Raw genomic sequence first — 13,164 nt, forward strand, 5'->3', positions numbered from 1 at the left:
ATAATGAAGAGGAGCCACAGGTATTTCAAAACAAAAATGTGTAATGAATGCATTAAATGTAGGTATAAATGTTTAGCATTAGATACCTAAAATTCTTGGCTTAAGTGCATGTCTGTACACTCCTGGTACATATTATATTCTTTTTTTTCTGGTCATGTTTGTAACAGTTCTGCTAGAATAAGAGGAGACCAGAGAACAGTAAACCCATAGATGTGTAAGGGAATGATGTACTAAGTTTTTGGTTTCTCACTGCATTTTCATGGCTGATTGTGTGCTTCTATTCCAAGGGGAAGCTTGGAACATGATTTGGGTGACATTCATGATGTTCAGCCTGTGAAGTCTATAGATAGAATCTCCATATTAGCCTTACAGAGAAAGCTGAAAGAACTCCGTGACCTAACCAAAGAGAAGGAACTTGCAGTCCATAAAACCAGGTTGGTGTTGAAGCAAACATAATCTATCACCACCCAATACTGGGATGCTCTCTCTCTTCTAAATGTTAGTTTATAGTTTGTTTTTTTTTTTCCCCATGAAAGGTCCATGATGTAAACACTTTTTAAATAAAGTAAAAAAACCCTACAAAATGAACAATGTGTTTGCTTCTTGCAGAGACAAGCTGAGTACCTGTCAGCTGCAGCTCAGGATGCTGGCAATGCAGCTGGATTATTTAGACACTGAAATGGAGAAAGAGGAGGAGGCTGGCAATGTGTAGGTTGAGTATTTCTGGCTGCCAAAGACTGCAGGCATCCACTGTGTTTCTGTGTCTGTAATTAATGAGTTCAACTTCCCTGCTTTAATCTCTTTGTATTGTTGAACAGCTGATAGAATTTTTAAGCACATATATTAAAGATGTTGATAGATCTGTGGTGAAGCCTGTTGATATTCTCAGGTTAAGAGTTAACTGCATTAGCTTGGAAGGCTGTTCTAAGGATATTGCTCTTCCAGCCAGTGACCAGAGCAGTGCCTTCAGTCCCAGGCTGTTGAGCACCAGTGCTGCAGACATGTTACTGCTGCCATGTTTTCAGCATTAATTCCTCCTTTGGAAATAAAGAAGGATGGGAGTCATTGATCTCTCTGCTTTCTAGTCCAAAGGTCATGTTCTGTTAGGCAAATCAGTGCAGAGAGCAGTAGAAACTTCAGGGGTAGATAGGAAAGAGGCAAGTACTGTAAAATAGAACAACAATGGGATGTTAAATCAGTGTAGCCCACTGCTCTCAGCTGTGTTTGTCAGGGTCTTAGTCACTTCTGTTCAGTTTGTTGAACCAAGCCCAATGTGCTGTGGCAGTTTTAAGAGGTCACAGGTTTGCTTCTGATAATATTGCCATCAGGATTTCTCCATGTATATATATATGTATATATATGCCTTTTTGTGGTTTGTTACATGTTGTGAAATGCAGGAATGCCTTTCAGGAGCAGCTCTGCATACAGGAGCTGTTCTGAAACACTTCAGCTATCAAGTGGGAGGCAATTTACTGTACTCTTCACATTTGGTTTAAATAGAAAGAAGTGGGTGGCCTGTGTGCCAGGAACCAGTGTATTGTGACCAAACCTTGCAGCTGCATGTTGTGACCTGTGTTGGTCTTCCTGTTAGTGTACTGCTGAATGACAAAGGTGGATTAGCTGCCAAAGGGGAGTAGCTGCTTAAACAAAATGAGGAGTTGAATGCTGATGAGAATCCTGGGATGGGTGTTGAGATGGTAACAAATCCCAACCAAGAAGAGCATTGCAGAAGTTTTTATGCTTGGGATGGGCCAAACAGAGATCTGGGTGTGCAGTTTTGACAGTCTATATGTTTAGAAGTGAATAGTGGAGTTAAGAAGGCTTGATGAAGTTCTGGCTTATGAAGCTCAAAGGCAATAACAGAAATGCTGCCTACCATGAGTGCTGCTGCTGCCCAGTGCTGGCATTTTGAAGTTGGAGTAGTAACTGCATGCAGAAGAACTTTTTCCTGTTTCCATTTCAAGGAAGGGACTTTGTTGAATGCAGTCACTTCACTCTCTGTTGATTCTGGCCACTAGTTTTCCTGTGAAAATAGAAAATAAACACTGTGACAATGCTGCCATGGCAGGCAAAGCTCATGGAATGCTGCAATGCCATTTGAAAAGCCAAACCAGTCTAGGTTCACCTAAACTTAGTGTCATTAACAGTACTACTCTTATCAGCTTGCAAATAAACATTCAGCTTTTGAAACACTACTCCTCTGTGAATTTCAACAGTGTGGAGAAAGTTGCACCTCTGAATGAGGAATGGACACTTTGAAGCCTAAGTAAGAGACTGTGCAAAAAGTACCAGAATTCTAATACATAAGTCTCAGCCTCAAAGCTATTTTTCCTGTTTCTGATCTTGTTGGGTTGGTTTATTATTTTTTTTAACCTTAATAGTTCCTATGTCATTCTGATTGTTCCTTTTTGCTGTTAACAGTGCAGCCTTGTCCTACCTTCAGGCAGTGCACAGAAGAGTGTGCACTGAACTGGAGAAAGAGAAGGCTTTGGAAATGAAAATTACTTTGACACTAAAAGAAAACACGTAAGTGGGGGAATGAGAGCAGTGTGATTGGAGTCAATCTTTATTATGATCTTATGCTCTTTAAGGGATTCAAAAGTTAATCACTTCAGAAGTTGCTTGTAAATATTGAACTGTATTATTTGAGGTCATGTGACTTGAGTGCAAGGTGAAGGATCTTGAGCAACTTGAAGCCTAAACGGTTTGTTGGTTAGAAAATGGATTGCAGTGGCTCAATCCCTGAATTAGTTTTGTACACAAAGTAAGTTTTGAATTTGTTTGGATTTGTCCATAAATTGTATCCCTAAACAGGCCTCATTTTAAATGGGAAATAAGATGGACTGAAATAAACCTGTCTGTGACACTGATCTGAGTGTAAATGCTTCTAATTTATGCCTCTTAGTGGTTTCTTGGGAGCATAAATGAAATGACTGGAATTGAGAATGATGGAGACATCACAGTGGAGCTGTGTTTTTATGCTGAGTTAATGTTGCTGCTTGTAACTGATCATTCACTCATGCTACATTATTTGTTTATATAAGCCAGAACAAAGCTGTCTTTTGCAGCAGGCAACAGGTGGGTCTGTTTCTATTTTGGCACCAGAGGCAGAACTGCTAATGCCCCACTGCATCAGAGGAGGAACATGAGCAGAAGCTTACAGCTGTGGCTGGCCAGGATGCAGCACCTTCTGCTGCAGGGTTGGGTCACAGCTTTCAAGTGCTTGACTCATTTATTGTGATCAGCAATGACTCTCTGAACCTGCTGATGTGTCCCTAGCATGTCTGAGTTCCTTCAGCAAAGCACAGAAGGGTCAAAGCCATGGCCTGTGGCTCAAGTTGGTTACTGCTGAAGAAAAAGCTGATTTTCTAATTGTTTGGTTTCATATTTTCTTATGGATGTTGTGAATTTGAGCAACAGAACTTTCAGCTTTACTTTTTACCTTTTTTTTAACTGATGCTTTTGCTGTCTCTGAAATGGGGTATGCTATGAGATAAGCCTTATAGGTGCAATACCTGTGTCACTAACAAGGTATGATTTTAAATATAATGAAAAACAAAACAAAACAAAACAAAAAAACTTGTCTGGATTTTCATTTTCACTGTAGATCCTTTCTTACCTGACAGCCTTGAGTGAAGGGATGTCAGTATTTCAGTGGAAACAGCTGACACTTTGTTTTAAAGGCTTGAGATATGGCAGATAGAAACTGAGCTGGGAAAATACGAGATCCTTCATGATCAACTCAAAAAGGATGAGGAGGAATTGGAGATGCAATACCAAGAACGAGCAGAAGTGCGGATTTGGAAGGAAAAAATAGCAGCACTGCAAGCAGAAAGAAACCGTTGGTCTAGAGAGAAGTAAGCGCCTACAAGTCAGACTCTGCTGCCTTTCTCCTTGTTATTTTTAGCTAATTCACTATTTAAGGTGTTGAGAGGATTAGCTAATTCAGATACTAGTGGTATTGTGTCTCTTTGCTGGGTGTTGCTTCAGGAATATTTCATGAGGAAACAGAATTGAAATAAGAATTGCCCACAGTCCTGAAGTTAGGCAGGTAAAGATTTCTGACCTATCAACATAAAGCTGCTGAAGACAAACTGTGAAAGCTTTTAGTCTAAGGAAGTGAAGTTCGCTAGATGAGACTAACAGCAGGTGTCTGTGTTGCTGTTGGCCATCAGGACCTTGAACTTGCAATCAAGTTCATGGAGATTTCTTGAAGAGAAAGCAGACTCCAGTTCATCCACTGGTTGTATGGTTTATGAAGAGACAAACCCCACTGGGGAGGGCAGGGAGGGACTAATGTCCTCATTTCAGCATCTATTAATGATGTCCCCAGCCTCAATCTTAGGTGTTGGAATCAAAGTCTCCTTATTCCTGCTACAACTGGTGGCTTGCCTGTGTTTTATAGGAAAGAGGAGGAAGCCCAGAAAGAATCTGAAGAAAGACACAAAAAAATACTTGAAGATGCCAAAAGGAACCATAGCAAAGCAGTCTGCTTCCTGAGGAAAAGCCTGGCAAGGTTGTTGTTCACTCCCTTCCTACCATTGTACATTCTCTGGGGTACAATACTTGAGCCTTTACTCCTTGCAAAGTGATCCTTTTTCTGCTAGATGTATCTTCTGCCACAGCAGCAGTGCTGTCAAGTGTTCAAATCTTGCATGGCACAAAGGAACTTGGGAAGAGGAGAATCCACGTGCTGCCCTGGAGTGGTCTTCAGATTCCCTGTAGCTAAAGGTTTCGGTAGCTGCAGAAGGGTCTGACACTGTAGGCATTAATGATTTGAAACACTTCATGCATCTGTGTTTCATCAGCTGAAGTGGTTTCAGGGAGCATGTCTAAATACCTTTTGTTGTTGTTGTTCCCATGTGGCAAAAAAACTGTCTTGCTGCCTGGTAAAAGTGGTTTCTGGGCCTTCTCCTTGTGCTCCTCTTCTGGTTGATGGTTAATGAAATGTTGATGGTAAATGAACTCCCTTCATGTTTGTATAATTACTGTGGTGTTGAGTTATTTTGCTACTAAGGAAACTGAACATTGGTTCCTTACTTGTACTTCTATATTAGGGCTTAATTGCAGAAATGATTGCAATAATTGTACTGTCTGTGGTGCTTTTTCGTTAGGTGGCATGTGCACACTTCTAATGACTAAAAGGCAAACAAACAAATTTATTTTTTTCCCTGAGCAATGTATCAAATCCATCAACCTCAGTAATTCTTTCTAGTTTCCCATGCTGTTAGCTGGATTATTCTGAGGTTTGATGTGTTTAGCTCTTAGAGTTCTTAGGGTTTATTTTCAGTGTGGATAGAAGCAGTTGGCTCAGAGCTCCCCATGTGATTGTTTAGATGGTGGTTATATATGAGCAACACCTGAATTCTTTCTTTCTTTTAGCAACCAGACATATGTCATAATGTGGAAGACATTCTTCATATTCACAATTTGTAAAAAAAGAAGTTGTTGAGCAAACTAGTTGAAAGCCTGTTGGCACTTGCAGCTCAAGCAGTACTGCATATAGAAGAGGCTTCCAACTGTTCCGCTGTACCCACACCCAGTATCATAGTAAACACAGAGGCTTACAGGGAGAATGTTTGGTGACATTGACAATTACTACTTGTCAGGTTAAACATTCTAATACTAAAAGCTTTCCAGGATGTGAGCCTGAAAGATTTTACTTTGCTTACAGAATCCGTGAAAGAAATGCAAAGGAGGCAGCGAGAGCTCAGGAGCAGATGGAGAGACAGAGCCGAGCTGTGCTCTCCCTGCACGCCAGCCTGACTTCCAGCAGGGTACTGCTGCTGCTGCGGCCTAGGGGGTGCAGAGCTTCACTTGGGGGGCTGCTGGGGTTTCATGCATTGCAGAGCTGGTGAGGGATGCTGCCAGATCACTGACCAAGTCTTGGAACTGGGGAGAATTTAACTGGAGGAGTAATGGTGTTAGGTTGGCATGGGGGGATTTTTACACTTCTATGTAGGGAGTTTATTCTGTCAGCAGTCTAGCAATGCTGGGATGGTGACTCTTCAGAGACATGCAGGTTACAAAGAAGTTCTCTGAAAGCCAGAAGCATTTCCAGTTCTTTGGATCCAAATGCAGAAATACTTCCTATGGAGAACACCTAGAACCTTAGTATTGCAGGAAGTTCTACTTCAGAAAAGTCTTCCATAAATTTATACTTGGATCAGGGGACCAGCACTAGATTGTTTGCTTTCTCTGTAGTAAGTGAATCTAATATGCAGCTGATTGTATGGCCTCCTAGGAGAAACTCCAAGCTATCCAGTTTCGGAAGAGAGCAGTGGCCTTGGAGGCAAAGAAGCAGGAGGTGAAAATGAGGGAAGCCATCCTAGCAGAAGGAGGCAATGTTGTCAAGGAAATGTTCCTCCATAAACGACGGTTGGAGCTTGAGAAGGAGAAACAGTAAGTGCTGAGATCTGTATCATCTCTCATCTGCTTACCAGTGCTGAGGCAGGAATATATTGGAGCTCTTCATCAGGTTCTGAAATCCTAACATCTCTGATGCTGTCTCCAGGGAGTGAGCTCACTCTTACACTGTTAATAAAACCATATTAATAAAATAATTGAATATATTTAGTCAGCAAAAACATAAATGGGCTCTGAATCATCTAGGGGTTTCTTGACACAAATTACCACTGCACCAAATTTAAAGATTTGCTCTTTAGCCTAAAGGCTTAAAAGCAGCTGAACTGTAGTTAGTATTAGCAAACCACCATGGTTGTTTCAGTATTTCTTAAAACCTTGCATTACAGAGCTTCTAGAGAACTGCAGAAATCAAGGAAGCTTGCAATTGTATCCCAGATTTTACAAGAAAAAGCTGCTCTTGACAAGCAGAAAAAAAGTCAGGCCTGCACCAAGGCAGTGAAGGGTGGTGGTCAACTTGAGGATTCCTCACTGTGGAGAAGGAAAAGGCAGCGCTCTGCTGAGAAGGCCTGCAGACACTCGGCTGTGGCAATGGCACAGGTAAACCAAGGCCCAACAGTCAACTGGCTTCAGAGGGACTTGGATTTTATTTTTATTTTCCCAAGGTTCAGGGCTGTGAATTCTTTTGCTTGTGAATAACACAGGCTACAAGTCTCAGACAGTACAGAACAAGTGGGGAGTAATCTCTCTGCTTGGTCTCTTGACAACCATTAGTCTCTTTCTTGACTGATGCTGATTTCAGTAAAGACCTTGTGCTCTTTGGTCTTGGGGAGAAGTTCTTTTTAAGGGCAGTTGTAAGAATGGTGAATTATCAAACACATGAATCGCAAGAGGCATCAAACCCCATGAAAAGTATCCTCACTTCTGTTTGCCTTCATCCCTGAGGAAGAGTTCAGACCAGTTTGTCAGCACAAGAGAAGTGTTTCTACTCCGTTAGACAGGAGACTGCTTCTCTCTAGCCTTGAGCTTCCTGAGTGGTTGTTTTCTTCTGTGCAGTAGTTTGGGGAGTACTGGCCTGGGGAATGGAGGTGGAGTGAATTGAGTTTTCTGAAATGAGTGGCTTTGTGCAATGTTAAACCAAAAGGGGCAGGGGAAAAATAGTTGTTAAAAATAGCCTTACTCCAGCAAAACAACAAATTTGGGGTTGTCATGTGACACACAAAGCATTCAGACACTCCTGTCAGTGATCCCATGCCTGAGGACTAGTTTCTAGCCTCCTGTGGTATTCAGTTAATGTCAGAGATGCTTTGAATGTAAGATTTTGTCTATTCAGTGTCTTAAGAGGGAACAGACTGAATTTGTCATGTTTTTACCTTTGAGCTGTATAAAGCTGTCAGTTCTGTATTAAAAGATCTTCTTAGAAACTGTTAACTGTTGAAGTAACTATCCTCTAACAGTCTTTAACTCTATCTTCCAAACCTCTGTTCCTTCACAAAAGTCACAGGAGCCTCCATCGGCTTGCCCCTTGGCTGACGAGAGAACTGCTTCTGCAGGAGAGATTTCTGAACCCCATGGTGTTCTTTGTGAAAGTGGTGAAGATGAGGAGAGGAATGAGACCCTGCTAGAACCAGAGTTCCCAGGACTTTGGGGTCAGAATTGTCACTTCCAAAAGGTAAATGTGGATGAGATTCTGTTGTAATTAATTCACTGTGCAGTGAATCTTTGCAAAACTTTGACATTATCCATAAAAATACCTTCATGGATTGGAAAGGTTTGTTTGCTTCTCAAGTAGTTGTAGAAGTCTGGTGTAATGACAGTGGCTGTTTTAGGAACCTTGCTTAAAAACACAAATTACCTGTTTTGCAGTTAGTTTCACACATATCAAGATTCAGATGTGAGAATCTCATTACAGCACTTGCTGTTTGACACTATTCTTGCAGCGTTTGTTCTCTTAAAGAGAAAACAGTGCTTCAGTTTTAATTCAGAGGTAGGTGAAGACACCACATCACGTTCACTTGTTTGGGTTGAAAAAAACCTAACCATGACTTTCTGTTGAGTTAGGAACACAGCTTGCTTTATGTGGAAACAACTTAGTTCGTACCATGCCAGGATAAGAAAAGTGTAGTTTCTACAAAGAATATTCTCTAAACAGAAGTAAAGGATGCACTCCATAGAGTGGAATTACATAGTTAAGATATTAAATTAATCCAAGGTTTACTTGCATATATTGCTCTTCTGAGATGTGGAAGACCTTTAAGAGCAGACTTGATAATCCATCAAAAAGAAATAGTCAGAACATACTCATGTCTCTGTGTGGAAGAAGTGCTGGATCATAACTGAAATGTTCCACTGAAGTTAGCTGATTTTTTTTTTCTGAATATTGAAGAAGTTGAAGGGAAAAACTCTTTGAAAGCAGAATAGCTAACATTGCCATGAAAAACACTACATCACAGCATGGGGTGATGCTAAGCTAAGAGTAAATTCAGTTCTTCATATAGAAGCTGGGTGACTGAGTTTGATCTGGAGAGAAACAGAGCAAGACTGGCCAGATACTAAAGATTTTGCAGGCTTCTCCACTTAAAGCCACAGATTCTGTGATCGCACTTGCCAACAGCCACAGTGTTTTCTACTGATGTTCTTTCTTAGATACCCAAAGAAGAGATGCATCCAAAGCAGCTGGCTACAGGAATGGTGAGAAAAGCTGTTTCTGAGGAAAACATGGAGGACTTTCAAACTGGAACTAAGCAAATGATGTCTGGTCGTGAGTGCAGGGAACGTGCTTTCTACAGTAAGCCAAGCTGCATTCATTTCAAGGTTAGTGGGCATTCTGCACAGGCTCTGTGAGGATGATGTGTGCACTTGCTGTGTGTATATATCCAGGTCTCCATCCAAGTTCTGGTGCACTGGGAACAAAAAAAAAAAATTAATCTTGTTGTCTTTCGTAGGTCAGACCTGGAACAGTACCTGCCTTTTCTCTGGGCTCAAAAAGCCTTTCCTGTCTTTGCCACCGTATAAATTGTCACATCAAGACTTTGAAGGTGTCATTATGGCAGTGTACCCTGTTCATTCACTGTGTGCAGACAGATGGTGGTGCCCCGTGGAGCATGAGCTCCTGGCTCTATAGGCTGTGTGTTGTGAAGGGTCTGGAGCAAAGCTGTGCCTCATGAGTTTATGGGATACTGGGTTGTGATCCCAGTAGGGATGGTGAGCACAACTGTGGTAACAGTAGTTGATTTTGCCATTGCATGTGTAAATGCCACTTCCTGTGATTCACACTACCTTGTGTCTTTGGTGTTGCAAGGATTTTGATGTTGGTCAGACCTACAGAAAGAAGATAGCTTTGATAAATGCCTCCTACCACATGAATTCCTGCAGAGTGGTGGGAGTCAGCGAGCAGCTCAAGGACTTCATCAGGATTCAGTAAGTGAAATGAACTGTAGATCAGTCGTTTGGTTTGTCTTTGTACCCCAACAGGAGATGTAACCCAATTCTGTAGGAAGTGAAATAGATTGCAGTAAGTAATCAGTGGAAAAAAAAATGCTAAAGCTCTCTTTTGACAAATGGGAGACATAACAGCAAATTAATTTGGCTTACATAAAAAGGAAGGTTTCACCTCTTATGGCTGACTGACCTGAAGAAACTATTTCTGTGAGTGTTTAATCATAGCCCAGTGCAGTAAAGAAGTTGTATTACCACAGTAACTGATTTCATGCTCCAGAGATGGTTTTACAGCTCACTACCCACTGCCACTTTGTAGTGGTAGGTTGCACTTGGAATTTCTAGCTTGATAAGAAAAATTAGAGTGCATAGTTAAGCCATTCCTTGGCCTCTTAATCCCTCTAAGAGTACATTGGCACCTGAATATACTCCAGCCCTTGACTGAATGGAATCACCTGAGAGCTGTAAAGTGTGAATTGAGCTGCAGAAGAAAAAATCTGGGTGAAGATGTTCAGCACTTTAGTCACAGACCAGTGGAGATGCATAGCTGAGCACAACACAGCAGAGCACAACAGCTTTTAACTTGCTCTGCTGCTCAGCTGAACATGAAGATAGCTTTTGGCTAGTTTTGAAGTCATGTGTGGATTTCCTTTTGACCCAGTCATAATACATTTTAGTAGCCCAGAGCTGCTACAGTTACCAGACCTGGAGCTGGGTGTTTGATGCATAGCTTTGATGTGGAGTTTTATCTGAATTCTCTCCATAGTTTTGACCCGCCTGGCAGAATTTCTGCTGGAATGTCCTGTGAAGTAGTGGTAACATTTAAGCCAATGGTAAGTGCTGAGTTACACAGTGGTGAGAATCCTGGCATAATCCACTAGTCTGATTGAAAACGTTATTAGTCTAATTGCTTAGCTTTTAACAAGGGGAGAAACTGTATTGCTAGAGAAGGTACTGCTGTGTGCATGCTGAAGCTGTTAAACTGCAATACAGAATGTTCTGAGGGCAGGGTGTAGAGAAATGTCTGCACTAAGTATCCTTGGAGTATGTCTTGTAACTTGCTACAAAGGATAAGATTTCTGTCACTTAGCTGAAGTTAGTCAAGCATTTACCAGACTGTTTTAAAGCAGAACTGTAGTACCTGCAGAGATCCATTTCAATGTTCCTCAAAGAATGAGTGCAAATATTTTTCTATCAGACTGCACATCTGAAATATTTGCAAATTATTTGTTTGGGATTATGTTGTTGTTTTCTAGGCAAATGAAACTCTGGAAGGAGAGGTGATGTTTGTGGCACAGACAGGTCCTTTCTCTGTTCCACTGAAATGCACAGCCAAGAGATGCCTTGTGAGTGACTTGGTTCAGAGTCAGTATAGCAGCAGTCACAGAAAATGGGAGATGGTGTGGACATTAGGGAAAATATTTAGCAAGAAGTATTTACTTTTTTTTCCTTGTTTTCTTTCATTTTTAAATTGAGAGTCTCTTTTTGCAAAGTGATTAATTCCTGAGCTTCCTAGATTGCACTGAGTGACACAAAATTGCCCTAATGGATTCACTTAACCATGGATTGTAAATTGAGCTTCAGAGTGGAATCAAGTCAAGTAGGGAGCTGGAATGATAGCACATCAGTGTTGCACACTTACATCTGGGTACATGTATAGGACTCATGGCTTTCGGTTCCAAGACCTTAGAGCTGAGAATGCACAATGCAGCAGAAGACCAGCACATGAATAGTTGATCAGAGGAGGAGTTTTCTTCACCTGGAGAATTCACACCATCAGGAGCTCCTGCTCTTTATGCCTGGAAAGTGGGAAGAGTTCAGGTGTAGCAGGATGCTAGCAAGCAGCCAGGTTGTCTTTGTGATGAGTGACCTTGAATTACAAACTTGTAGTTATCATGCACCCAACCACAGGGTCACTCCAAATTCTGTAGGAAGTAGTGTTACTTTTTGAACTAGTTGTAAACCTGGATAGCTCAAAGACCCAAGGCAGGATGTGTTCCAAATTGATACACAGTCAGTCTCTGATGTTCAGTGCTGCTTGCTTCTCAGCCTGGTGCTAGCAAAACCACTTCTCTGAAACTCAAGAGGAGCAATGCTGAACTGGTGTGTAGATATTGCCTACTTCCAGAGTAACTACCTGCACACTTAAGCAAGCTGCTGCCACAAACAGAGTTATCCAGTTTTTGATCCATTGGTGTGGAGTGGAACGGGAGAGGCTCAGTTTAAACAGTCGTTGTTTTAGTGAGCTGGCTTCTGGAAAGAGGCAGAAGGAATGCCCAGGGTTCATGTTGTTACTTGATACTGCCTTTGAAATGATAATAAGCACTTCAAAGTCTTGCTCTTGAAAAGGTAGATGCTCATTTAATTGACATTACTGACTAGCTGGGGCAATAGTAATTAATGGTGTATTTTATCACAGCTGGCACTAGATAAAGAGCTCATTGACTTTGGCAGCCATGAGGTGGGAGAGAGAATTTTGCAGACCATCAAACTGACAAACAGTGGAGCTTTGGGAACAAGATTCAGAGTTCAGGTGGCAGCAGGTGACAGCAGTACCTGCAGAGCAACAGTAAAATCTTCTCCTGGAGCAATGGTAGGTTGAAAAGCATGTCCCTGAAATAAGAGAAACACTCTGCTTTGCCAAGTCTCCTGGAGTCCTACAGAATCATACAGCAGCTCTGGTTGGAAGGGACTTGGGCAGATCAGTTTGTGAAATAATGCTGGCTGTATCCATGGTGTTCCTTCTGTATTCTGTCTTTTGTAGGTGTATAATAAACAGAAGTCTAGTTTCAGCAGACTTAGTTTTGACATAGAACTGCCTGTGTTTCCACTAGAAAAATGTTAGTTCTGTTAATTGGGAAATAACTGACACTATATTCTATCACTCCCATTCTGTTATTTACCTCTTTTTGGGCAGCCAGCAAAAATTAAATCTGCTCATTGATAAAGTTGTAGTAGAATGTGCACTTTTTAGAAATGCAACACATTTCTCCATTTCTGATATGGAACAGTTGCAAGAAAATACAAGTCAGAGTTGCAGCTCGGTGATAAAATTAGAGCTGGTGGAAGCTGGATGAGCACTCACAGCAGAAAATGCTTTTTGCTGTGTTTTTTCATAGGTTCCTCCACATGTCAGTGACTGTGTCTCTGAAAACAAAGTCAGCAGTACTCCTAAGACTCCTGTGGCTGAAAAGGAACAAATGTCTCCTGACCATAGTGACGTGACCTGCTGTGTAGCCCAAATGGAGCAGCAGACTGGGGCAAGCCTGAGCAGCACTTCAGCAGGTGAGGTGACAGGTTTGGCAAACTAGCAGCGCAGTTCCCAGGCTAAGCTTTATCCTTTTGTAGAGTTCCCTGTCATGA

The 13,164-nt window shown here is 41.6% G+C and overlaps 1 protein-coding gene across 1 annotated transcript in view; it reads left to right on the forward strand.

Moving 5' to 3' along the window:
- Positions 1-13,164, forward strand: part of CFAP74 (cilia and flagella associated protein 74) — a 45,145-nt gene that overhangs the window by 9,582 nt on the left and 22,399 nt on the right. The window contains exons 5-19 of the mRNA XM_054394824.1: positions 288-434; positions 610-708; positions 2,422-2,526; positions 3,684-3,857; positions 4,406-4,516; positions 5,675-5,777; positions 6,245-6,402; positions 6,753-6,963; positions 7,862-8,035; positions 9,010-9,177; positions 9,665-9,783; positions 10,568-10,634; positions 11,058-11,147; positions 12,221-12,394; positions 12,921-13,086. Of these exons, the coding sequence (XP_054250799.1) occupies positions 288-434; positions 610-708; positions 2,422-2,526; positions 3,684-3,857; positions 4,406-4,516; positions 5,675-5,777; positions 6,245-6,402; positions 6,753-6,963; positions 7,862-8,035; positions 9,010-9,177; positions 9,665-9,783; positions 10,568-10,634; positions 11,058-11,147; positions 12,221-12,394; positions 12,921-13,086 (2,066 nt within the window). The remainder of the gene's footprint in view (positions 1-287; positions 435-609; positions 709-2,421; positions 2,527-3,683; positions 3,858-4,405; positions 4,517-5,674; positions 5,778-6,244; positions 6,403-6,752; positions 6,964-7,861; positions 8,036-9,009; positions 9,178-9,664; positions 9,784-10,567; positions 10,635-11,057; positions 11,148-12,220; positions 12,395-12,920; positions 13,087-13,164) is intronic.

Source organism: Indicator indicator, chromosome 32 (genome assembly GCF_027791375.1).
Source record: "Indicator indicator isolate 239-I01 chromosome 32, UM_Iind_1.1, whole genome shotgun sequence".
NCBI lineage: Eukaryota > Metazoa > Chordata > Aves > Piciformes > Indicatoridae > Indicator > Indicator indicator.